We start from the raw sequence: 25,288 nt of genomic DNA on the forward strand, positions 1-25,288 counted from the left end.
GCATTGTTTGTTTTAATGTTGAAGCCAGTCCAGGGGCCACCGCTGAAATCAGTTGATGTCCATTGGAGGCTGTTCTGCCTCTGCCATGCCACAGTGGAGTGCATTATTCACATTCTCCGAGTTTGGTCCTTTAATCTGATGCACGTTTTGCAGCAGGCCTGCAAACTGTTCCTCCTGTGAATACATGCATTTACCAACACACATTACAGTATATGCATTTACCAACACACATTACTGATGAATAGGCCAGTATTTTCTGTCAGTACTTGTATGGGTTAGTGATGCATATCAGGGTGGCACAACGACAGGCAGTGCTACTATTGTATGGATTTGTTTGTTTGTTTGTTTGTTTGTTTTTAGTGGACTATCCAAGAAGCATATTCATTGCAGTATACCAACCACTAATTACTAATTCATTTATGGGCATTAGATGCCATTGCGACACCTAACGTCTGAGCCCCAAAAACATCTTTGACCCATATATGAAGTATAAGGAGACCCTCCCTCTCTCAAATTTTTCTTACCAAGACATTCATTCGTTCAGCCGCTGCCATCGCAATACTTAATTTCCTTTCGTCCTCCTCCCTCTCCTCCTCTATAACGCCGAGCCTACATGCACGCACACAGACACACACACAGACACACACAGAGACAGACAGACACACACACACACACACACACACACACACACACACACACACACATAGAGTCAGAGCAGCGGCATGTTAGTAAGATGATAATCATGTAAGATAATAGTCATATAGCTGAGGTACTTGTCAGGTAGTCCTTTGGTGCAATGGGATCACCAACAATCCGACCTACTGTTTGCTGAAAAAGCTAACTTGACCATAATAACTGCTATGCCATTACTGTAAGAACAGTACAGCAAGTAACAGATTAAGAGTTGGTCAATGGCATTTTGGTAAAAACAGACTTATAATAGATTATCTGCATGAAAGGGTTAAAAATAAAAATAATTTAGTTGTATCCTTTCTTCACCTGAAGGTGGCACTAGCGAGCTGCTCCTCACGCGTCGCCAAGAGGCTCCGCAGGTCGTTGACCTCCGCCTGCAGCTGGGCGTTCTGGTCCTGGCTCTGGACGATGAAGTCCTCCAGGCGTTTAGCCATCTCCAGCTCTCGCTCCGTCACTTGCTCCACGCCGAGACGCAGGTCCGTCAGCTCCTGTGTGCAGACAACACAGACAAGCATGGATATGAAGAGTAGTACGAAACGACATGTAGAATAGAATGCAATACAATACAATAGTACAATAGGACATGTAGAATAGAATGAAATAGAATAGAATAGATTAGAATAGAACCGAACAAAAACCCAATGTCATCGTACAATGACATTTACAGTTAAGCCTCCCTTCAAGGTGCACTGCACACATAGCGCAAAGTATAAACGTATAAATAATGTAAAATTACAAAACTACTACCGGTATTCTACAGTATAAAGACACATCTGCAAAGTCAAAGTATGCCGACAAGAGAGACAACAGATAACTCAGCAGCACTCTGAGCAGCATTCTGAGTGGTGGTAGGGGCGTTGTCAAAGCAAAGTTGTGTTTCAACACCGGCGACCACATTGCATGTGTAAGAAATGTGGACCAAAAAACAGAAGTATCAGCGGTTGCAAGGCAGATGTTGAAACATGGGCCTAGGTAGCATGGTGGGTGGAACTCATGGTGTTCAAGAGATAATTTTGGCAAGCTAACCATGCTTCATTCCAAGTTCCATCTGGAATTGGAGTTGCCTACAACTACACTCTATTGACAGATGAGCTGGATGAATGTCTTCACAGACATCTACAGCAGTGATTCTCAAACTTTTTCAGATCAAGGACCACTTTGTTCCCCCAAAAATGTTCAGGCACCACCTGTCAACTGAATTGACAGTTGACGAGTGCTAATTCGACACTGTTCATTTTGATGCAGATCACTTACTTTTTATTCACATTTACAAGTCTGTCTTATTGTGGTGAAAATATGACCTCAGACATGTTTGACTTTGTAATAATGTTACAAATATACAAATATACAAACTTCTGCTAGGGGAAGAAAGGAATCACCGGAGCATCTTCAGATGTGGAAATTAACTTGGCAAGTGCCAAGACTCTGAAGATGACGTGTGAACGTCGAAACGTTAGTCTTGGCGCTTGCCCAATAAAACAAGTTAATTTCCACATCTGAGGATGCTCCGGTGATTCTCTTCCCCTGCACCAAGTACTTTCCCGAGACGCACCAGATTGTGAAGTGCAGGAGCGCGGAGGATATCTCTCTTTTCTACAAAGCCTTCTGCTAGCTTGTCTTGGAAAAGAAGAAATCCCCTTTCGGACCACCTGAGCTCTGTCGCTGACCACCAGTGGTCCCCGGACCACACTTTGAGAATCACTGATCTACAGTATGACACGTTTTAGGCCTTGTCCCAACTGGCGCTTACATTACCTTGTCCAGCAGGTTGATCTGTTCGTGTTCTGCCGGGATCTGATACGTTCCTTGTTCCTTGATCCAGGGCACGGGATTAGGATTATGTACTTTGCTGGGCTGAAAAGACAAAGAGTATCTTATCAAAAAAGGAGTCCAAGGCACTCTTCTTGTGCAAAAATATTAAAAAGCCTATTTTGAAACATGGCTATTAAATTTAAAAACATGAGGGCAGAGACCCACGCATAGCAGCGCAAGCCTTCTTCTCCAGACAAAGAGTATATTATTATTATTATGGTCGTCATCATTAGCAGCATCATCATCATCATAATCATTATACGTTTTAGTGTAATAGGCTGTTCAGATACCTAAGCATTCTTCTATGAAACTGTTCCTCAACAGGGACCCTACAACCCCCCCAGGGATGTTAGGGAGCCTTATGGGGGCGTTAAGAAGGTTACAGCAGTGTGTGTGTGTGTGTGTGTGTGTGTGTGTGGGGGGGGGGGGGGGGTTAGTCTATTTAATTTTTTTAATACTAATGGGACGTGGGCAGGCCCATGATGAAGTCAAGGGGGCATTGGGAGGCTTAAGATGAGTTCAAGGGGGCGGTTCAAAAAAGGTGGAGAACCACTGATGTTTTGTATTGCATGTATGTAATGAATTGCAAACCGCTTCTGGTTTCATAATCAGAGTCCTTCGCAACACTGATGACTGGTTTGTGAGCAACAAGACAGTGTGAACGTGGGTGGAGGCATGCAACCTGACTTTTAGCTTGATTATCATCGACTCTCTTTGAGACTTGGTCTGACCAAGAGCATGACAATTAGCATTTCCCAAACGGCATGGTTGACCCGCTTAACTTGGTTTGCTAGTGGTTGTTTGCTTCCCAACAAAGTGGGAGGAGTTCCTGAAAAATCGGGAACTCTTCCCACTTTGTTGGGAAGCAAACAACCATTAGCAAACCAAGTACTTGCATTGCTCTTAACCTGACCAGTAGCAACGCTGAAGGTGTTGCATCACTAGGAGGGAACGGCCTGGCTACCTGACTTTGGCCAAATGAATGGGTTCCGCCTTGCTCCACAAAACTGGGGTGCATTTCTCAAAAGAGAAGTTGTTGTTACCCTGCTAGCAACTTCTGTAGTTGCCAATGGGAAAATGCATTGAAAACAACAAAGTAGCTAATGTAGTAAGCGACTTTGGTTTTGAGAAATGCACCCCTGAGCGGAAATGCACAATGCCCTAGTGGTGAGAGTGTGGCTAGGAGACATGTCCCCCACCCCAACTTTTCTGAAAATCTTCAATTGCTGCCCCCCACCGACATTATCTGAACACTGCATCGAAGGGTCTGAACTTGTCAGAGCACTGAAAGATACCAGTATTTTTTGGGCATTCCTGTCTTTATTTGATAGGACAGTTTGAAAGTGTGTCAGGAAGGAAGAGGGAGAGAGAGGTGGGGAAGGATTGGCAAAGTACCTTGGGCCTGGAATCGAACCCGGGTTGCTGCTGTAATCGTTTGACTAATTAGTGATTGATTAAGGATTTTAGCTAATTGAGCCACCGCATCCCCATGTCAGGACACTTAATATGAACTCACTGTTTCAGGGTGTGAGATCTTCAGTTGCTGTTGCTGCTGCTGCTGGGAGTTTTGGGGGGCTATCTTGTCCACGTTGAGGCTCTCGCTGCTGGCCTGCCTCTTGGGCTGCTTGTGCATGGCGTGCGGCCTGCTGGGGACGCTTCTGGTCCGGGCCACCCCTCTCCGGGGCCGGTCTGAGCCGGGGGGCTGCTGCTTGGCCGCGTCGCTCAGTTGCTGCATGGAGTTGTGGTGGGGGCTGTACTTGCTCAGATCCTTTGGGGGCACGTACACAGGCTTTGATATCTCAACGCTGTGGGGAGAAGGTGTCAGAAAAAAACAAAGCAGCATTATACACATCCCCTTTATTTCAAGATTTAAAGACGTACACAGGCTTTGATTTCTCAACACTGTGGGAGAAAGTGTAGAAGGGGAGAAGAGTTGCAGCAGCATTATACACATGCCATTTTATTTTCAAGTTGTAGCCCCTTAATGCACGCCGTACCTCCTGTGGCACGCTGTAAAAGGCATTGAAGTTAACTACTTTAGTACTACACTACTATGACGGGGCACTGGGCCTTTAGTAACACATTACGACTTGGTCATTGCCATTTTGGTAACAGCTAATTTATAATGCTGTGTCTTAAGGGGTTAAAGAGTTTTGATGGCATTGTGTAGTTTAGCAGGCTGTATAATTAAACGATACTACAGCAAGACCACACAAGTACAAACATATACACTGTAAGCATCAAAACAGTCATGTGGTACAGTGGGTAAAGAAAAATTGTATAATGTTAATAATGATGCAAATGCAAAAAAATAAGTGAAGATTGTGATGGATGTGAGGTTCAAACCCAATACTGCAATATTAAATCTTAGGTATTGCTCAAATCTTAGGTATTGCTCATTGCTGTGGGAAGAACGACACTGTTTTAACTGCTGCAGTAGTGGAAGTCCTTGCATTGTCTTTTCAACACTTTGAGTCAAATTTAACACTCAAGGTGTTGGTCGTACTCGCCAAGTGTTGAATAAGTCTGTTGTTCATTATTCAGCGGCGTAGTGATTAGTCATACCTATTTACAGTGATCCGAGGAGCGTTCGGGCCCAGGTGGTCAGTGATCTGGTTGAGGATCGAAGGGAGGGGCTCCAAGTGGTCAATGGTGTCCTATAGAGCAAACATGTCATGGAGGAAGACCTGGCTTTTATAGAGTTTGACTTTCAGCTAAAGGAAAATGGATTATAATGTACCACATCAATCATCTTATCGAGCCCAACTGATCTAGTACCTACATCTGAGTGCCCATGAGTAATCAGTGTCACAGTAAATTTAAATGTGGGATTTTCAGGTATTACTATAGTAAGACATAAAAAGGTTTGAGTACAAGTAAATTCTGGAAATTGTAACTTTTAATTTCATCAACTTACATTTTTTTGGTAATTTATTACCGGTACGTCAATTTTTTGAGTACTGCTAACTTATTCAGGTTTAGAGTGTATATCTTACCTGTTTCATGACTCTGATAATGTCCACCAGCAGGCCGTGCAGCACGGCCAGCCGCAGGGGCAGGTCCACGTAGCCGTCGAAGCGTGCCATGTCCAGCTCGCTGTCCGGGTTGGACACCATCTGCAGGAAGTCCTTCATGCGCTCCCAGTGCTGCTCCAGGAAGTCGTTCATGAAGAGCATGTACTCCTCCTTCTCTCCAAATCTACACAGAAGCAAACGAAGACACATGATACAGTAAGTACATATGTAAGACATTGTAGTGTCCTAAGTCCTTCACTGCTAAATACTTGTCTAAAATGGAAGAGAAGCCTTTTATCATCAGTCACTTCACACATGTGCAATGTAAACTGAAAATAGCCTCAAATAGTCCTCAAAAACAAAATTGAAGACATGTACATGTACACATGTCTCAAATACTTTGGTCGCTGAATGTATGTCTAAAATAGAATAGAGTTACAATAGAAAAACCTTTGATTGTCACTGTACACATGTGCAATGTTATGAATTGTAAACCTACATAAACTATACGTAGAATGAGATTGACGCAGCTCAGACATTACTCTTTTACTACTATAATACTACAGCACAATGGAGTACATTAAATGTCTTTAATAAGACATTGCAACTTCTTCGTTGCCAGTCTGGTAACAGCAAATTTACAACTGGGCCAGGTCTTCAAGAGTTAAAAATAGGATGTAATGGTTTAGGGAGCTGGTCTTCAGATCAGAGGGTTGTGGGTTCATATCCCACCCTGAGCTGTCCCTGCACCTCCATCCATGACTGAAGTGCCCTTGAGCAAGGCACCTAACCCCACATTGCTCCAACACTGTAATACCCTGTAAATAACTCACGTCAGCTAAGCGTAATGTAATGTAATATAATGTTGTAATGTAAAAAATCAGATGTAATGTATTTACGAGGTGAAGTTGGCCAGGTTCTGGACGACTTTGGCGGTGAGCGTGAGCGTGCGCTGGGTGGGGCCCTCCGGGTACGGCTGGATGAGGCCGAAGAGGGAGGGGCTGAGGATGGCGGGACACAGGAAGCGCAGGAAGAGCGAGGCGGAGATGAGGCGCTGGCCAATCTCGGGGCGGCCCTGCCCCCGGCACTCCTCCACCCAGTTGGAAAAGATTTCATTCAGCTCCACTGGGAACGAGCTGTTAGATGGAAAGACAAGGGAGAGGACAAGAGAGAGAGGAAATGAAGAGTTTATTTGCAAAACAGTGTATCCACCGTATTTGACTTTTGCATTTAATTATTGAAAATGACTGTTCAGAGGTTCTATCACCTATGTGTAAATTCTTGGCATTCAAATATTTTGAGAACATACTTTTTCAACCTATATAAAATGCATTTTGCAATGCAATGCAATGGAATGCCCAATACAAAAATGTAAATTTCCCAACATTCTACAAAATGGAATTTTGCAATAAACTCTTCAAATATTTTTAGTTTAGTTTACTTTAGTTGGAAAGAGTTTTAGTTGGATGCAATTGAACTTCTTGAACAAGGGAACGAGCTGTGAGATGAAAAGACAAGGGAGAGGACGAGAGAGAGAGGAAATATTTTGGGTGAAAATTCTCATTCATCCTGGTCAAAGAGTTTTAGTTGGACAAAATTGAACTTCTTCTTGAGCATGATAGATACAGTAGATGTTTGGTTCTTGGATGAGGAATGAAATATCTATGAAGCTGAAGAAGTGTAGTTCCTTGCATTAAAGCTCTTTGGACAAATTGAATTGGTTGGAACAAAACAGAAGAAGAGACGAACAGCTTCAAAATAAATAAAAGAAGGAAACACACAGACGTAAACACTGTCCGATAGCATACAGACACGTTCAATTGCAATGCAAATCAAACAGTATACTGTGCGGTCAATATTATTTTCAATTTCATGTTTCTTCCACTCACACGAGGAGTTTGTATATTTGGGCACATTTCTGAATCAAGTGCAGGGTCGTAAATCCCACATTTGCTCAGGAATGATCGCACGCACCCTTCTGTGCTTATGAACGCATGATAAACGAGCCTCCTGGGTTTCAGTTCCGGTGGGGCAAATCTACTCCCCTTTGTACAATCTGCTCTTCTGTCTGAATTCTTCATTTCTGATTCTGATGTGGGAATAAGAGGTATTTGACTCTGGAGAGAGAGGACCTATGTTGTACTTTTCCCAGCCTTTCTTATGACAGGATATAGTGAAGATTGAGACTGCAAAACCATTGGAAGAGAGAAAAAGAGAGGGAAGGGGGTAAGGTTGGGATACGACCCTGGCCGAACTTGAGCCTTGGTCCCTGTAGGCCACTGGCCTTGTATGACATGAGTACATCAGCACAGTGCGCCACAACACTCCTGTGTCACTCGCATAACTGAATTGGTTCCAAACAATTTACCCATACGTGGGTTCTCAAATTTTTTTTCCCCCTGGCTGCGCGAACCTGGCTGCGCACAACTCAACTCAACCCAACCTGTCAGTCAAAAAAATAGCTCACATTGTTGGCTGCCAGTGTCTTGCCCCTCCTAACAACACAACAAAAATCCATATATAAGCAAGTGGACGTCTTCTTTTAGAGAACATCTCAAAGAAGTTACCCAGTTACTTATAGCTAGACTCTCTGATTAACATGAATTAGAATTCTGCCTGAATTAGAATAATCTACACATATTGAACTGGTGAATGTGGCAGGTCCCTCACTTCTGCATCACTACCTGTGGTAAATGCACACAATGTTCACATATGTCTACTTAGTGTATTTCTAGTAGTAGTGTATACATAACCTTTCGTTTACAAACATTCCTGTTGTGAGGAGGGGCAAGATGCTAAGCAGCCAACCGTGTCAGCTCATTTTTTGACTGACAGCAGTTTCCAACAATCAGAGGTTGAACAGTGTGCAGCCAGGGTCGCGCAGCCAGGGATTGTTTACAAACGGTAGAGCCATGTTATATAAGGTCCTCTGACCTGTGCATCTCCGTAATCCTCTGTACCACCCTCTCGCAGCAGTGTCGTAGGTGTCTCTGATTGTTGGCCAGATCGGACGACGGGCATTTCCGTGGGTCCACCTCGCAGCTCTCGGCCGACTCGTACAGCTGAGCTGTGAAGTCTCCTACAGAAGGACATTGGTATTATAAATCAATCAATCAATCAAAAATATTGATATAGCACAGTATCATCGTAAATATCATTCATGTGCTAAAGAATAGAGTTCAGTTCATGTCAGACTTGATCACACAAAGAAATGAATGGGTTAGTTGCAATTGAGTTGCTTTAGTCTATTTTATTTTTTACTACTAAGGGGGGCATTGGTAGGCTAATAGCTCATGATGAGGTCAAGGGGGGCGTTGGGAAGCTTATGATGAGGTTAAGGGGTTATTTGCTCAAAAAATGTTGAGAACCACTAAATTAGAGCATCAAATGTAACAATGCAACAGTGTGCATTTGGTCACCCAGTATAAGTGTTGAATTAGCACAGTAGACCTGACCATGTGTGGAAGATCACTTACTTAATGTGTCAATGAGGAACTTTTGGCCCACGAGCTTCATGTACTCATCGATGGCCTTGGTCGCCAGGGTGTTCTCGCGGAATATTAGAGCCTCTTTCTCACCCAGACGCTGGACTTCTGCACTTCCGAGATCAATTAGAAAATCCTAAAGAAGAAAGTCTTTAAGTCAACACCATTGAAGTCAATTTGTGGCAGAGCCCTAGCCAGGCTGTGCCCTCCTAGGCCTATATGGCTTTCAGGCCGACCAGAACGGAGCCGGTGTCGGTGCTCGCACCAGTTACGTTCGGCACTAAAGTGCTTATCTGCGAACCGCCCGTGTTCATACCGGGCTCTGAACTTTTTCCGCACGTGACAGTGTTACCCGGATGAACCTGCTGACGACCACGCTGTCGTCACGGTTCGCAGAGAAAAACCTAGTATTTTGCGGTTCGCATTGCGAACCAATTTTCCGGTTCGCGAACGCAAATATCTGTGGCGTGAACACGACGGTCGGTTCACGATTAGGTGCGGGAACGGGCTCCAGCACGGTTCTCAGTCGGCCTGAATGCGCCTCAAGTGACGCAACACCTTCGGCGGCGTTGCTTCAGATCGAATCGCGAAGTCTAATATAATGATAATCAGGCAAGCAGAGCCCTACTTTTAGGTCTGCAACTGTGAAGATTATCATTCATCTTTCAACAATTCACCATTCCCTGTATTCCTGACATCCAGCAGGAGTGAAGAGCAGTCTTGGAAAGATGTGTGACACGCCAAACAAATTCTGTCTCGAAGAAGAATTGCAATTGCTTACATCAGTACTTTTTGAATAGTCCTTCTTCTACACATCATGTATGACTTACCTTAGCCTTCCCGATGCTCTGAAGTACGTGCACCAACGCCCCAGCCAGCTCCTCCTTGTCCCTCACATTCAGCAGGGGCTCCAGGCTGCCGCACATGTCCAGATAGTTCAGGGTGAGGTGCTCCGCAAACTCCTTGTACCTCTCGATGGGCAGCACCTGTAGGTACAGTAGGGCGTAGGGGTGGGCGAGATTTTACATAAAATCTCGATTCCGATTTTTTTTTCCATCACAATTTTCCATCGAAAAAATAAAAGCAATAAAAAAAACCCAGGCATTTTATATAATTTCATTAATTTCTAGGGGTGGGCATAGATTAATTTTTTTAATCTAGATTAATCTCACTGTAATTATGAAATTAATCTAGATTAATCTAGATTAATCTATATCAAAATGGCTCATTCAGAATAGGCACGCTAGCGAAATAATGACGAAAAAAAACCTAGGGGGGTTTCTTAAGATGGCACATTAGACCAGAGCTCATCTCTTTTTTCCAAAATGCATCTCATCATCAAAGAAATGGTTGATATTTGGCGATGAAAAAAAAGCAATATTTGAAAAGTGTTTCGAGTATGTTAGGAAGCATTTACAGTCATAATATACTGACATTTCAAAATGAACATTGCTATACATTGTAGAGGCAAATACAGATAAATCTATATCAAACATTTAGACTATTTAAACAAAATGACAAACAATTCAGGATTTCTAATGGGCAGAGAGAGAGAGAGAGAGAGAGAGAGAGAGAGAGAGAGAGAGAGAGAGAGAGAGAGATAGAGAGAGAGAGAGAATGAATCTGCCACTGACTGTAAAAAGGGCAGCGGCTCTTTCAGAGAGGGAGGAGCTGCGCAGTAGGTACAGCAAAGTCAGAGCCAGGCTACTAGATTTCTAGAGCTAGTTCTAGACCCTAAAGCACTGGCCCACATCGATTTGGCCTAAACCTGACAGTTGTTCTCTGCGTTAGAATGCCAGCGGAGTTACAACTCCAAATGAATTCAGTTTGCAAAAAAAAAAAGCGCGACGACCGCGAGATTGGCTTTATCACGCGCAACAACCGCGAGGTGTATTAGAATACTGTCTGACAAACATGAGTGGCAAATGCGCGATCATAACACAAACATTCAGCGACAGTAGATATTGACAGTTTCAGTTTGACAATCTTCAAAATGTATATCAAACGGAATGTTTTGCAATTATGGCACAGGCAAGATTTCTGGAACAGGACTGTTGTTTGTGTTCCATGCAATGCGTGAGGAAATGTAGGCTATGTCGGGCTGGTAGGCTACACAATGTCTGCTTCACCTCAAACAATAACGTCTCTCTTGTCTACCACTTATGAAAAAGCACTAAAACAACACCTACCACGGCAGAGAGATTAATGTTTACAGCATGCAAACACAGTTCATATTTAGTAGGTCTGCTGAGCAACAGCTGGAGAGGCGAAGCGACTGGAGGGCAGTCTGAAAGCGTCTGTCAATCGAACGCTATGGTGACGCGCATCCCCAAACCTCAAATCCATATTTTGAAAATAGATTAACGTGCAATATTTTCTTTGTCGCGCGACAAGAGTCTCACATTATTGCAGCACGTTAACGCCGATAACGGCCCACCACTATTAATTTCATAATTTTTATATAATTAGCAATTTATTAAATATAAACATACTGATGACACTCTCATAAAGTGCACAATTGGAATGCAATAATGTAAAGAATAAAAGTGAAGACAAGAACACTAAGTAAGTAGACATCACTCTGATCCTGATAGTAAACATCCTCACTGCAAGACAATCTATATGATTTCTCCATTTTGACTGATTCGAGACGATCTTGTACTCGATTTTACGATTCACGATTTAATATCCCCTTAAAACAAAGCATTATAAATTAGCTGTTACCCGAATGGCAATGACCAAGCTGTAATGTATTACTAAAGGCCCTGCGCACTGTCATAGTAGTGTAGTACTATAGTAGTTAATGTTCAATGTCTATTACAGCGTGCCACAGGAGGTACGACGTGCAGCAAGGGGCTACAGTCATATCGCCCAGCCCTACCTGTAGGTTCTGGAAGCGGGCCTTGATTCTCAAGGATGCTTGGGGCCCCAGCTGGTCCTTGCCGTTCCCAGAGCCAGAGGGCGGTTTGAAGGGGATGATGGGATACCACTTCTCCTGGAAGGCACGACCCTGGATGTCAGCCAGGGGCAAGGTCACGCTGCCCAGCGGGTACAGGTAGGACTCGTCTCTGGAGTGCCGCTTCTTCTTGGCGTCCTCGTCGCGGAACAGGTGCAGGGTGACTTTAGCGACGGGAGGGAGGTTGTCCAGCTCAAACAGTTCGCCCCAGAAGATCTGTCCGCCGGGTGGCGCCAGCCCCGAGGTGGCACCGCCGCCGTCGCTAGTCTGCGTGGACTGCGGGGTGGTGGGCTTGCCCACGTCGCGGCTCGTGGTGCGAGCGAACAAGGTGCCGTCCAGGTGCAGCTCGCAGTAGTAGCGCCGCTTTGGAGGCAGGGCTTTGCCCTCCGTTACCCACAAGCTGAGAGAGTGCTCCGTACGTTCACAGTTGTCCTGGAGAAGAAAAAAATCAATTGATAATAGGTCTGTAACGATACACTCAACTCACGATTCGGTTCGCAACATGATTTCTGTCCTACAGTTCGATACACCCAACGAGTTTCGAAATGTATCGGTAACACTTTCAATTAAGGGGCCATAATTAACAGTAAAGTAGCTACAACCTAATACTTAAGTAAGGGTTAATAATCATTACTTAATGCCACATTAGACACATATTAATTGTTATTAATGCATATGTTGAGCATGGTTCATAGCATATATATATTTAACTAATAGATAAGTAAGGGTACAGTTAATAGTTAAGTAGCTATTAGGTCATACTTGACTAAGGACCTAAATTAACACTTAATACAAAAGCAAGGCATATCTAATGAATAAATAATACCGAAGTATTGTTGTCTGTAGATTGCGTACCCATCATGCACTGCACTTCTTGGAGCTAATATTCTCAAACATTAACTTAATTATCACAAAGGAATGGTTTAGTTTCGCTTCAACACTATTACTCTTCACAATGTTCTGCATTTATTGTAGGGTTTTTACCATTAAAACTAATAAGTGGTATATGAAAAAATTACATCTCATCATCCCATCATTATTGAGAAGTGTACGTCCAATCCTTGCTATATAATGGCTCCTGTTGCCACCATAGGCGTAGCCAAGGGTGGGCCTGGGTGGGCCTGGGCGCGCCCACTTGACATCCAGGCCCTCCCCATTCACACTTGACAGTCAACTTTTGCCATAATGAATGGCATAGTAATGAGTGATTATTAATCATTTTGTCAAAAGTCTGGTTAATCTTCTGTGATTTCTGTGATTTCAATTTCAAAGTATCATTTTGAGCGCGGTTTTATAATATCTACCTACACGCTTTTGGGTTGGGCCCGTCCGATTTTTCCTGGGCCCACCTGTTTTATTATTTCTGCCTACGCCCCTGGTTGCCACTATGACAGTGATTTGAACGAGTGAAAACTAGATGTCAGAGTAGATTAATTACTTAACTATTAGGTATGCTCAGCCAACTCTATCATAAGGGTCCCAAACACCAATGTCTATCGATTAATTAACCATCAGTTATCCGCAGCCAACTCTAATATAAGGGTCCCAAACACCAATATCTATATATTAATTAACCATTAGTTATCTTCAGCCAACTCTAATATAAGGGTCCCAAACCCCAATATTTATGTATTAATTAACCATTAGTTATGCCTTACTTTTGTATTAAGTAAGTTTTGGTCCTTAGTTAAGTATGACCTGATAGCTACTTAAAGCGATGGTTCGGAGTAGAATCACCCTAATGCCATTTGAACCGTGACACCCATCCACCTTTACACCCGAAGTGTTTTCTGCCGCAGGCTTACATCAACAGAGTTGCCGTGTTATTCGATGTTTATTCCGGATAGCTTGACTCAAGCGCATATGGATACTGGGCACCGTCTCCAAACTTTCCCCACAAAAATAACATGTCATGACACCAAACTTCTACAGTATAACAAATGTGGTTTGTACTCACAAAAAGATGAATTTGAAACTTTGTACATAGTCCAGGAGTTTATTACTAACAACACACGAGACGATTAGCTTTTCTGCTGCTAAACATCCGTCGACGTCACTTCCTCCAGCTGGGACTTTGTTGATGGAAACAAATACACGTGAGTCCGGAAGGCGGAAAACTCAAAAAGATAGCTTGCGCTACAACTAGAAATTAACCACTTCGGATTTAAATTTTTACCACGTTTACGATGCCACACTCGTGCATATATCCTGGCTGTGGACTAAAACACAAACCTTACAATAAGTGGACAGTCCCAGCTGGAGGAAGTGACGTCGACGGATGTTTAGCAGCAGAAAAGCTAATCGTCTCGTGTGTTGTTACTAATAAACTCCTGGACTATGTACAAAGTTTCAAATTCATCTTTTTGTGAGTACAAACCACATTTGTTATACTGTAGAAGTTTGGTGTCATGACATGTTATTTTTGTGGGGAAAGTTTGGAGACGGTGCCCAGTATCCATATGCGCTTGAGTCAAGCTATCCGGAATAAACATCGAATAACACGGCAACTCTGTTGATGTAAGCCTGCGGCAGAAAACACTTCGGGTGTAAAGGTGGATGGGTGTCACGGTTCAAATGGCATTAGGGTGATTCTACTCCGAACCATCGCTTTAACAATTAATATGTGTCTAATGTGGCACTAAGTAATGATTATTAACCCTTACTTAAGTATTAGGTTGTAGCTACTTTACTGTTAATTATGGCCCCTTATTGGGAAGTGTTACCAATGTATCTTTTAAACTTAATTAATTTGCTTTTTGTTTTTGTTTTCTGAACAGAAGGGTAACAGAACTTTGAAAGGGCGTATCATGATACTGCCTTCTTGCACCACGATACAGTATCATGACTCTGCGTATCACAATTTCTCGGTTCGATACAATATTGTTACAGCCCTAATTGATAAGGATGTGTTTAGAGGAAGACGTAATCTTTGGTTCTGTGTGCATGGGAACATTGTACACAGAATTACCAATGGAGAATTGTAAGGAAGGGCACTATACCTTGTTTGGCTGGACCGTGCGTCGCAAGTTCTCAATCCATCTGTCTCTCTCGGCTGCTGAGCTGCACCCGAAGCAGTGGTTGTTTTCCGAGTTGATGACCTAGAGGGCAGACCATGGTTTTTTGTGAAGGTTTGACTTTCATGCAAATAAAGGTTAGGTTAGGCCCACTTAATATGCAGTCAGCCCCTAACCAAGTCACACAGAAATTACGAGACACTAACTGTAATGTCAAACACATAGACAACAAGGACATTATGACAAAATCAGACCGGTATGAATTTGACATGTACAGTAGGACTATGAAACCTCTTATAGGTTTTATCGGGTACCTCGAAGCAGTACTTCTCCCCCAGGATGGAGCTGTGGACGGGTCTGATGATAGTGCTCTGGTCCGCACTCAGGTCCAGATTCTCCGCCGCAGTCACAGGCACTGACAGAGACTCTGCAGAACCTAACTGTCTGTGGAGGAGTAAGTTTGGTATCATTAGTGTTGTTAGAATTATTAGTATAAGGATAACGTTTAATGCAATGTCTTTAGATGCTCTGATTGAATAGTCATGGTTGACCACTGTGGGTTTTGATCATCAGTACAGCATACGTACTTGCTACGTGTTAATCCAGCGCTGTCCAATTGTGTGTTGCTTTTTCGCAGACCAGTCGCCTGGATGCGGCGCATGATCATTCCCTGAAGGATGAGATAGGATAGATGGATGATGGAGTGATAGCCATAATTGAAAAAAAACAAGAACAAGGCACAGAAACAAAACAAAAATGTTGAGGCAGAAATGTTGGCGGTGGGTGGAGATATAGATATGAACATCATGGACAGCAGGAAATTAAGGGGTCATTATCAGGGCCGCTGACAGCTTCTGCTGGAACCGGGACAAAGCCATCAGAAAGGGCCCCGCACTCAATACATTCAATGTAATGAAGACCGAATTGTGGGCCCCATCTCTGGGCCCAGGACAGCTGACCCTTTTGTCCTCCCCTGTCAGCTTCCCTGGTCATTATGGTGGTAACAACCATAGATCTATGGTAACAACAACAGAGCTTATCTAGCGGGCGCGTGCTGCTGACCTTGACTCCAACATTTTGGCCCTTCTTCTGATTGGTCGTTGAGGGGGTCACATGATCCGGGGTGCATTCTGGAACACGAGAGGGGAGAGAGAGAGAAGGAACCAAAAAGAGAGTTTTAAACTGGTATTCTGGCATACAAGGCATTTCCCGGTGGGTTGACAGTCCTAATTGGATAAATGGTGTTTTTAGTGGGGTTTTTTTGTGTGTTTTCTTAGATTGCACAGGTGCACAAAAAAATCTGGGTCTTTTTTGTTCACGGTCCAGTGCTGCAGATTGTCAGGCTGACTGTGAAAGTTCTGGTTCATCCATGACGGTAGTCAAAGCAGTTAAGTTTTTGAGCAACTGGACTTTTTTGGTAGTTGAAGATGTCTTAGACTAGCGGCCATTCAAATGGACTCTTCAATTCTGTTCTGATGTCAGGCCCTGGGTTCTCTAACATCAGGCCAGAATTGAACTGAAGAGGCCTTAGATTTCAACAATGCAATGAATATTTGTCTTTTTTCATTTGTGTTAACTCAATAAAAACTTGGTCACAAAAAAAGAGGCCTTCGATTTAAGATGAAACATCGGCATGCTCCAGTAAGCTTTGCTTGCTCACGACTTAATTCTTTCTTTTGACTGCTATGACAAGGAGATGCTAAGAGAAAGATCTGGGTGAGCTATTACACAAACGTCAGTGACATACAGTACAATCCATCAAGAAAAAGCAAGTCATTTCCCTTGTACATTTCCGTTCTCTGTGTGAAATGTGTTTTGAAAATATTCAGGCCTGATGCTTTAGTGTAAACGTCGCACAGACTTTTGTTTATTTGGTCAGGCACAGCTCACCCAACACACCACAGCAAAAAATAACCGTGTTGATCAGGAACTTCAGATTCCTGTTTTGTTTTTGGCGTAGTGAACAGTTTAGAGACAACTCAACCACAAAAGCTTTGAGAGCCATCAGACAGGATGTGGTTGTTAATCTGATGGGTTCCAGTTAAAAAGACTGCAAACTTTAAACGACTGCAAACTTCAGAGAAGTCAAGTGTTCTACTCCATTAGGTCATGGCAGGGTTTTCAAAGTGAGGGCTGGGGACCCCTGGGAGCGTCGAGAGGGGGTGCGAGGGGGTCCGCGCCAAGTTGGAAGAAAAAGTATCGCAAAACAAAATATATAATGGAATTAATGTACACCAAAACAAACAAAAATAAGCTATTCCTATCAGTTAAGAACTATGCTATAATAATTGATTAGGCTACATCTCTGAACATGTCTATTATTATCGTTATTTTATACAGTATATCCCAATGGGTCACTGACACACAGGCAGACTATGGTTGTGAAAGGGGGTGCACAGTGCACAGAAACAGTGTGGCACGACCCATGTATGGTGGGCCTTGTCATGGTAAAGTTTGGGAATCCCTGGTATAAGTCACATAATCACGGTTTCACCTGCAACTGCTTTTACGTTTTTCCCTGTTGCTGTTGACGCACCTGAAACACCTTTCATATGAACCTCTAACATCATGTCCATATGGAAGCCGAGAGCGGCCCTTGTGTCATACTTTTTAAACGTGAATAACTCTAACAAGATGACAAGAGTTTTTACCAGAATTTTCTGTCCACATTTACACAACTACTGTACATGCTGCTGAGTTATGACATTAATGAATCACAAACAAATGGAATAAAACACACATGAAGCACTTTGATTTTGTAGATCCTCTAGAATCCAGTTCCACATATGCTTAGCAATTTTCAAAATATTAAGCATCAGCATTGCCTCAAATAAACCCTGGCACTCGGTTCATATGATGGTGACAAGTTAAAGAACACACGCAACAAGATATAATCACATTCACAACAAGAACTCACCACACCACAAAAGATGACCAATTCTATAGCACTTACCCAATGCTCCCCCACAAACAATCCAACGCCGGAAACCCATAGTTTAAAATATTTGGATTGAATTAAAATAAAAATAAAAAAAACATAAAAGTTTAGGTCTAGTTTGACAGATTAGTGTGTTAAGTATGCCCAGTCAGAGCAGCAGCCTGTTACTTGCATGGTGACTTGCCAGTATGCTTAGCCCCGGAACACCCTGACAGAGAGATGCAATCTCCACCTCAGAAGGAGGAAATTATTTTACAGTCAGAGACATGCACGTATAATCACGTCAGCCATTTCCTCTACAACCACCCAGAAATGGATGTTTTGTAGTAAGTGGGTGGCTGTTGGTCGTGTGTTTTTGATGTTTAGTACAATATCCACAGCCTGAACATAAACAACAGGATATTTCAAACGGCAGCAAATCTGACATGGCTCATAGTGTATGAATTACAACAAGTTCCAAAACAAAATAAATAAAGTGAGTTTTTTGTGCTATATGTCGGAAATACAACTTCCCAAAACTTCAGTTATTGTTTATACACAACACACCCAAATGAATCCAAACCAGAGAGATATCCAATTGACATCTCGCAAACAGTATTTACAGTACAAACACAGAGCAGGAAGAGTGTGTGTGTGTGTGTGTGTGTGTGTGTGTGTGTGTGTGTGTGTGTGTGTGTGTGTGTGTGTGTGTGTGTGTGTGTGTGTGTGTGTGTGTGTGTGTGTGTGTTTGTGTGTGTGTGTGCGCGCGTGTGTGTGTGTGTCTGTGCGTGCGTGCGTGCGTGAGCATGTGTGTGCGCGTGCGTGCGCATGTGTCTGTGCATGCATGTGTGTGTGTGTGTGTGTGTGTGTGTGTGTGTGTGTGTGTGTGTGTGTGTGTGTGTGTGTGTGTGTGTGTGTGTGTGTGTGTGTGTGTGTGTGTGTGTGTGTGTGTGTGTGTACCCACCTAGGTTTGTGTGGCTCTCTGCGAGGTTCTGTAGACTCAGTGAGCCCCCAGACAGGAGACTGCTGGCTCGGTTCCGCGTTCGCAAGAGGGGCTGGAGAAGAAATGAAATGGAATTACTATGGGATAACCAATAAAGCACACTTAATCACTCAGCATGTCAGTATTTCATCCAGTGTAGTGTGTGTGTGTGTGTGTGTGTGTGTGTGTGTGTGTGTGTGTGTGTGTGTGTGTGTGTGTGTGTGTGTGTGTGTGTGTGTGTGTGTGTGTGTGTGTGTGTGTGTGTGTGCGCGCACACTTTTTTATTAGGTTTGTGAGAACAGTAGTGTTTGCGCGGTCATTTTGTTGTTAGTGCTGTTAGGCGATTAAAAAAATAATGACAGGTTGTGGTGGTTAACTGTAGCATGGTAGTGTATCCTGGCCACAGTTTGGCATTCCTTTTTCAGTTTTTTTTATTTTTATTTTTATTTTTTTGGGGGGGAGGGGGGAATGTAGACAGGATAGCGAAGAGATGACAGGAAGTTAGTGGGAGAGAGAGACGGGACAGGTCCAGGAAAGGTACCAGGCCTGACTCAAATGAACTCTGATCTCCTTGGAGTGTATTGAAGTAGGTTGGACGTCCTCACAGACAAAGGGAAAATATATGTGTGTGTGCACGCGTTTGTGTGTTTTGTGTGTGTTTGTCCATTAGGGGTGTAAATCACAGCCTCCATGACAATTCAATATCGATATCTTCGATGCAATGCGATTCGATTATTTTCGATACTTAAGAATGCCCCACGATACGATACAATACGATTTGACAAAAAGTCTTTGTTGTTGGATTTTTTCTTCTTTTTCAACAATACGATTTGAATAGACTTTTTTTTAATTACTTTTCCTCTTCTATTATGTTATGGAGCTAGGGCATTTGGCAGGGGCCAACGATTAGATTATTTTCGATACTTAAGAATGCCCCACGATACGATGCGATTCCATTCCATCGTCAGATTATATCGCGATATATCGATACATTTCGATTATTATTTACACCCCTAGTGCACATGATGTGTGTTCCTCTGTTACCTCGTCCTCTCGGATGATGATGAGTCCGTCCTGCAGCAGGCAGCTGTTGATGTCCCAGACGGGCACGTCCTGCGGGGGCACCCAGGACAACCTCAGGTCCTCTGGGGACACCGGCTCAGCATCCACCACAGAGCCCGTCTCGCCACCTGCTGGCAGACAAAACACATTTCATATAGTTTACAAACTCTATCCACATTCAGAAATGCGATATATGGCCCTGCCGTGGCCAGACGGTTGGGCACTCGTCTACCATGCGGCTGACCCGGGTTCGATTCCCGGCCCGGGTCCTTTGCCAGCCCTTCCCCGTCTCTCTCTCCCCACTCTCTTCCTGTCACCACCTTCACTGTCCTATCATAAATAATGTAAAAAAAAGACCACAAAAAAGAAAGAAATGCGATATATGACCGTAGGCCTACTGTATGTAGGCTACTCATAGGTGTGCACAGATAGGGACGAGGTGGTGCTGAAGCACCTGCCCCTTTGCCCTACTGAGCAAAAAATACCCCTTTGAAAGGTATTTTTTTAAAGAAGTTTTTTTTTCATAATGCATTGTGGTCCATATTGATATGATCATCTCAAGTAAAGGCGTGTGATAATAATCCCCTACAGTGTATAGCCTAGTAAGGCAGCCAGATGTTACACATGCCCCCCCACCACCACACCTTGAGCACTTGACCCTCAAAATGTTTGTGCACGCCACTGGCTACTTTTATGTTGAATATGTATATAACCTTCTATCCACATTCAGAAATATACTGTATGCACCAGGCCCAGGGGCCCAAGAGCCAAGGGGGCCCTGAAGCCCAAGCCTCTGTATCTCCATTCTCATATTGCGTTAAAAACAATACTATACTTTTTAAATGTGAAAGTGCTATTTTAACTGAGAATAGCACTTTTAACAAATGTATTTTCAAACATTCTCAGGGTAGAAATCCCCAAAAACCCCAACAACTTACATAGAGTCCCTAAAACACATTTTTGGAAAGTAGCAACACCCATTGAGGGGGGCTTTCTTGTTGTCTGGCCCAGGGGACCATGGAAGGATAGCCTGTCCCTGTATATGTATATTATGCTAAATAGTGGAACTTCTGTATCACTGCATTGCAATTTCTAGCAGAGCTTGCACATTTCATATTGTCACTTTATGTGTTTAACCGGATCCCACCGCACTCTTGATTAAAAGGTGCCAAACAAACAAACACTGTGTAAAATTGAAAGAAATAAAAAGAACACCAAGGGGATTTAAGTGTGCAGACATTTTTCTTTCAATTTTACATTGTCACTTTATAACTCTTTTAATACTCTGCATGGGTTCACCATGGTTTTGCGTGCTATATGATGCATTTTTGATCATTTAGTGACATGCCTCACAAAGGACAAAATATTATTTCCAAGTGTGCAGACAGAAGTCCCATCTATAAAGTAAAGAAGGCCAAACTATGCCCAGAAAGAACGTGTGAGTAAAGAAATGTTTTTGCCCTTTTAGCTTCATCATCAACGACAGATGAAAATTGTCATGCTGTATAGGTCTATTTTACAGACTCTTTGCAGATGATGGTTTCACTTCCTAGACAATACTTAAGTTTCAGCTCCTAACTCAAGACAAGTATGACCCCCTAATGGAAAGTACAACAACCTTTATAACCTCAGAGGACACAGAGTCAGCTCCCAACCGAAAAACACACACCGGATGACAGCTTCTTGTGCAACATTTGCCTACTGTATGTATTCTGGTGCAGTGAACATGTGTGCTGTTAATTTGATACAGTTATTTCATCACTAGAATTATGAGAGAGAGCGAGAGAGAGAGAGAAAGAGTGTATGTGTGTGTGTGTGTGTGTGTGTGTGTGTGTGTGTGTGTGTGTGTGTGTGTGTGTGTGTGTGTGTGTGTGTGTGTGTGTGTGTGTGTGTGTGTGTGTGTGTGTGTGTGTGTGTGTGTGTGTGTGTGTGTCATATGTATGAGTGGTTTTACAGTGATTACATTGCATTACTACAGTTTTTACACCCTGAATCATCTCAATTTTCAGGATTTAAACGTTGAGTCCTACAGTTTATCTAAATCATTTCTTATGCTTCATCGTATACTTTCCCTACAGGCCCTTGCTTCTGGATAGTAAGATGCTCTAAATTAACTTTTTTGGTCAACAGCCAAAATGGTTTGTAGAGTACTAGCCAAGCGCACACTCTCAAAGTGGCTAGTAAGTTGTTTTTTCTACCAGCCAAACCACAATTTCACCTGTATTTGGCCGGTTGGCTGGTGTTAATTTAGAGCCCTGGTAAGATGTTAGGAATGTTTATCATTTGCTCATGTTCATTGTTGATTCATTTCATTCAAACCAATGGTTCAGATGGTTTTATCTACACACAGCCACTCCTGTTTCCAGAATTCAAACACACTGACTGTGCAGTTGTTTTGATGTTATCTGTCTTTCAAACAGTCAGCGCTGCTTTCTCCTCTACTCTATTTCCTGACATGCACATCCAGGCCCACCGACATAGGGGGACAAAGGGGTATGTTTTCCCCGGGCCCATGCAGATAGGCGGCCCAGAATTCTGCCCCCAGTACATTGCATTTATTGGGTAGGGGGCCCTTTCAGATAACTTTGTCCTGGGCCCAGCGAAAGCTACCGGCGGCTCTGTGCACAGCACATCCTGTTGTGCTGCTTACTTCTCTCTTTCTGTCTATCGCTTTCTATGTGGCGTTTTTATGCACGTGAATTGGTGTAATTAGATTATTTAATGTTGGGAAACCTTGACCAAGTATGTCCACTGTTTTAACATGCAATACAATAGTGATGTGCCTAAACTTCAACTAGTTGCTGCAGTTTGTGAATGGTTCAAAGTCTTTCTCAGCATCAGGACAGCTTTCAGTAAAAAAAGGCTCAAAAACAATTCGTTCTATTATATGTAGGCTATATCAACAAAATACATAGTATTTTTTAACCATTTTTTTGTCTAAGTGTAATGATAAACATTTTGAGATGTGGCCACAGGGTGGCAGTCTTTTCCACTTAGTTTCAACTCATCATGGGGCATCACAAAGCTCTCTTTGATCCGCTGTGTAGCTATATGCACCTTTGAATCGTGTTGAATCTCATCCCTTTTACTTATTAAATAGATAGGGTAACTCTTACGTACACAGTTTCTGTTATTGGTGTATCTACATGTATATTAACATGTACCCTAGTAACTTAACCCTAACCCGAGTCATATTATATAGCTAATATTGTAAATGCCAGACCCTAACCCTAACCGTAAATCAGTGTTTCCCAACCTTTTTTGACTCGCGTACCCCCTAAGCCTTTTTGTTGTACCATGAGTACCCCCTCTCATGCTCTCTATATATTCCTTTATCCCAGTATGACTATACTCTATTCAGTTGTCATTATCACTTTTTTTCGCGTACCCCCTGAGGTGTGCTCGCGTACCCCTAGTGGTACACGTACCCCTGGTTGGGAATCACTGCCGTAAATGGTGCAGTGAAAAAAACATGTTGAAGACTGTTACATAGGCCTACTTGTACTTGTACCTAAATAATACAGTAGTAGCCTAGTGAAACATAGTTGTACAACCAACAAGACCGGTGTACCAATAAAGCATCCTCACCCACAAGACAGGTGCAAGAGTAAAACTTCCTCACCATGGGGGTCAATGTGGGACTGGCTGGGGCGGCTTTGCAGTCGAGGCCTCTTGATCTTGCGAGAGACGTTCTGGAGGTACTTCATGAACTTGCCCCTCTGCGCTGAATCCTGTCCATTGGAACCAGACGCCTCACCTGAGGCCCCACCAGTGGTGGTGGTCGTGGAAGAAGACGCAGAGGCCCCTTGCCCCGACATGCCCCGCATCGTGGACAACAGGGACCCGGGGGGCTCCGACAGGGCCCTGCGAAACGGGTTCTTCTTCAGCCCCCCGGCCGGCTTCTCCTGCTTGGATTTCTCCTCACCACGGGCACCCCCGCCTCCACCGGTCACGGCTCTGTCAGCATTGTGGTCCTCGCTGTGGGCTTTGCGCCAGTTCATCTTGCCCCACTTGTTGGAGGTGCTCTTCTCGGTTCTCTCCATGCTGTTCCCCTGCTGACCTCCTCCTCCTCCGCCCTGGGGAGAGGGCCTCTGTGAGTTGGTGTCGGCCGTGGCGGCAGCGGGCGGTGATGGCTTGGATCCCGTGTGCCACACGTACGTGTTGAGGAGGTTCACATCCTCCTGAGCTGACACGGCAGCAGCAGGTTGTTGCTTCACTGGCGCGTCTTTCTCCACCGCCACCGCTGCACTTTTCTCCACCTCTTCCTCTTTCTTTAGCTGCTGCTGCTGCGGAGGAGAAGAGCGGGGCTCTGCTTCAGCCTCCTCGTTCGTGCCCATCTCTAAAACGTTTTTTAAACGCCGCAATCCCTCTTTGGTGTTAGATGGCTCCTATCACACCTTGAAAGAGGGTGGTGAAAATCAACAACTCACTCACCAACCGCTAGGCAGAGGAAGGCAGCTGCAGTTCTCACTGGCAGGGTTGTTGGTTGTTTTGTTTTTTTCCTCTCTCTTTTTTTCTGTCTCTTCTTCCTGCTGTGAGATAGACGTGCAACACTGACAGCCTTTTTCTAATGCCTACTTCCCCTCGTGCTCTCTTTTTTTTCTGTACCCACGCAGTGATGTGGTGTGGTGTGGTTTCATGTATGTTTACAACGCCCTTTGAGAACTTCAGGTCTCTCTTCATGCACTTTCTGATCTCTCTATCATAGGTTGATACAGTTCCACTTTGTTGTTGTTTAATACAACCGATTTCTGTTCCTGCTTTTGATTCCTGTTGTGCATTATAAATGACTCACTTCAGAGAAGTGTCAGCAGATTTAGCACTGTCCCTCAGCAGAAATAAATATGCTTTTGTAATAACTATTCATAAATACACTAATAATAGGCCCAACTATTACTACACTAATAATAACTGATAATAAATACACTAATAATAGCTGTTATTTTATTAAAATGGGGTCAACTTACAAATCCACAGAGATCCTCAAATCTCTCGACTTTCTCAAGACTCAACCTGTGGTTTTACAAAACATCACAGGAAGTTGGTTGATGTGTGATCCAATCAAGTATGTAAGAAGCATGTAAGAATGGATCTAAAAGAACGCAAAGGGTCCGGTAATAATCAATAAGTGCTTTCTATTCCTCTTTTATAACATTGCATGGTATGTGTACATGTGAAATTACTGATGGGGTCGATAAAATTAGAAAGTAATCTGTTACCGAACCACAGGTGGCAGTTTTCAAGGGCCATTTGCGTTGCATTTGAAAACTTTGAGCACCTTTGTCAATGTGTGTGTGTGAGAGAAAGAGAGAGAGAGAGAGCGAGAGAGAGAGTGAGTAAGTGGGAGAGGGGG

The 25,288-nt window shown here is 43.4% G+C and overlaps 1 protein-coding gene across 2 annotated transcripts; it reads right to left on the reverse strand.

Moving 5' to 3' along the window:
- Nucleotide 1: 1 nt before the first annotated feature.
- On the reverse strand, nucleotides 2-24,441 carry rasal3 (RAS protein activator like 3). 2 transcript variants are annotated; one of them, XM_063202156.1, is made up of 19 exons: nucleotides 23,558-24,441; nucleotides 19,918-20,063; nucleotides 18,856-18,946; nucleotides 16,037-16,104; nucleotides 15,562-15,644; nucleotides 15,289-15,418; nucleotides 14,960-15,058; nucleotides 11,886-12,392; nucleotides 9,835-9,990; nucleotides 8,996-9,140; nucleotides 8,454-8,598; nucleotides 6,419-6,655; nucleotides 5,502-5,703; nucleotides 5,071-5,162; nucleotides 4,022-4,310; nucleotides 2,449-2,547; nucleotides 1,000-1,181; nucleotides 525-609; nucleotides 2-174 (listed from the first exon to the last, which is right to left on the reverse strand). In XM_063202156.1, the coding sequence occupies exons 1-19, from the start codon at nucleotides 24,270-24,272 to the stop codon at nucleotides 49-51; spliced, it is 3,597 nt and encodes a 1,198-aa protein (XP_063058226.1). In that variant the 5' UTR covers nucleotides 24,273-24,441; the 3' UTR covers nucleotides 2-48. The 2 variants fall into 2 exon arrangements, with proteins under 2 accessions (XP_063058226.1, XP_063058219.1); XM_063202149.1 differs by having other exon boundaries at nucleotides 19,918-20,066.
- Nucleotides 24,442-25,288: the final 847 nt, after the last annotated feature.

Source organism: Engraulis encrasicolus, chromosome 1, assembly GCF_034702125.1.
Source record: "Engraulis encrasicolus isolate BLACKSEA-1 chromosome 1, IST_EnEncr_1.0, whole genome shotgun sequence".
Lineage (NCBI taxonomy): Eukaryota > Metazoa > Chordata > Actinopteri > Clupeiformes > Engraulidae > Engraulis > Engraulis encrasicolus.

Bases quoted from the DNA above. Each gene is read 5' to 3' on its own strand.
- rasal3 (XM_063202149.1), bottom strand. From the start codon at position 24,272: ATGGGCACGAACGAGGAGGCTGAAGCAGAGCCCCGCTCTTCTCCTCCG. The intron at 12,393-14,959 runs GTATAGTGCCCT...TTTCTTCTCCAG, and splicing joins GCACGGTCCAGCCAAACAAG to GACAACTGTGAACGTACGGA. The intron at 5,704-6,418 runs GTAAATACATTA...GCTTCTGTGTAG, and splicing joins AACCTGGCCAACTTCACCTC to ATTTGGAGAGAAGGAGGAGT.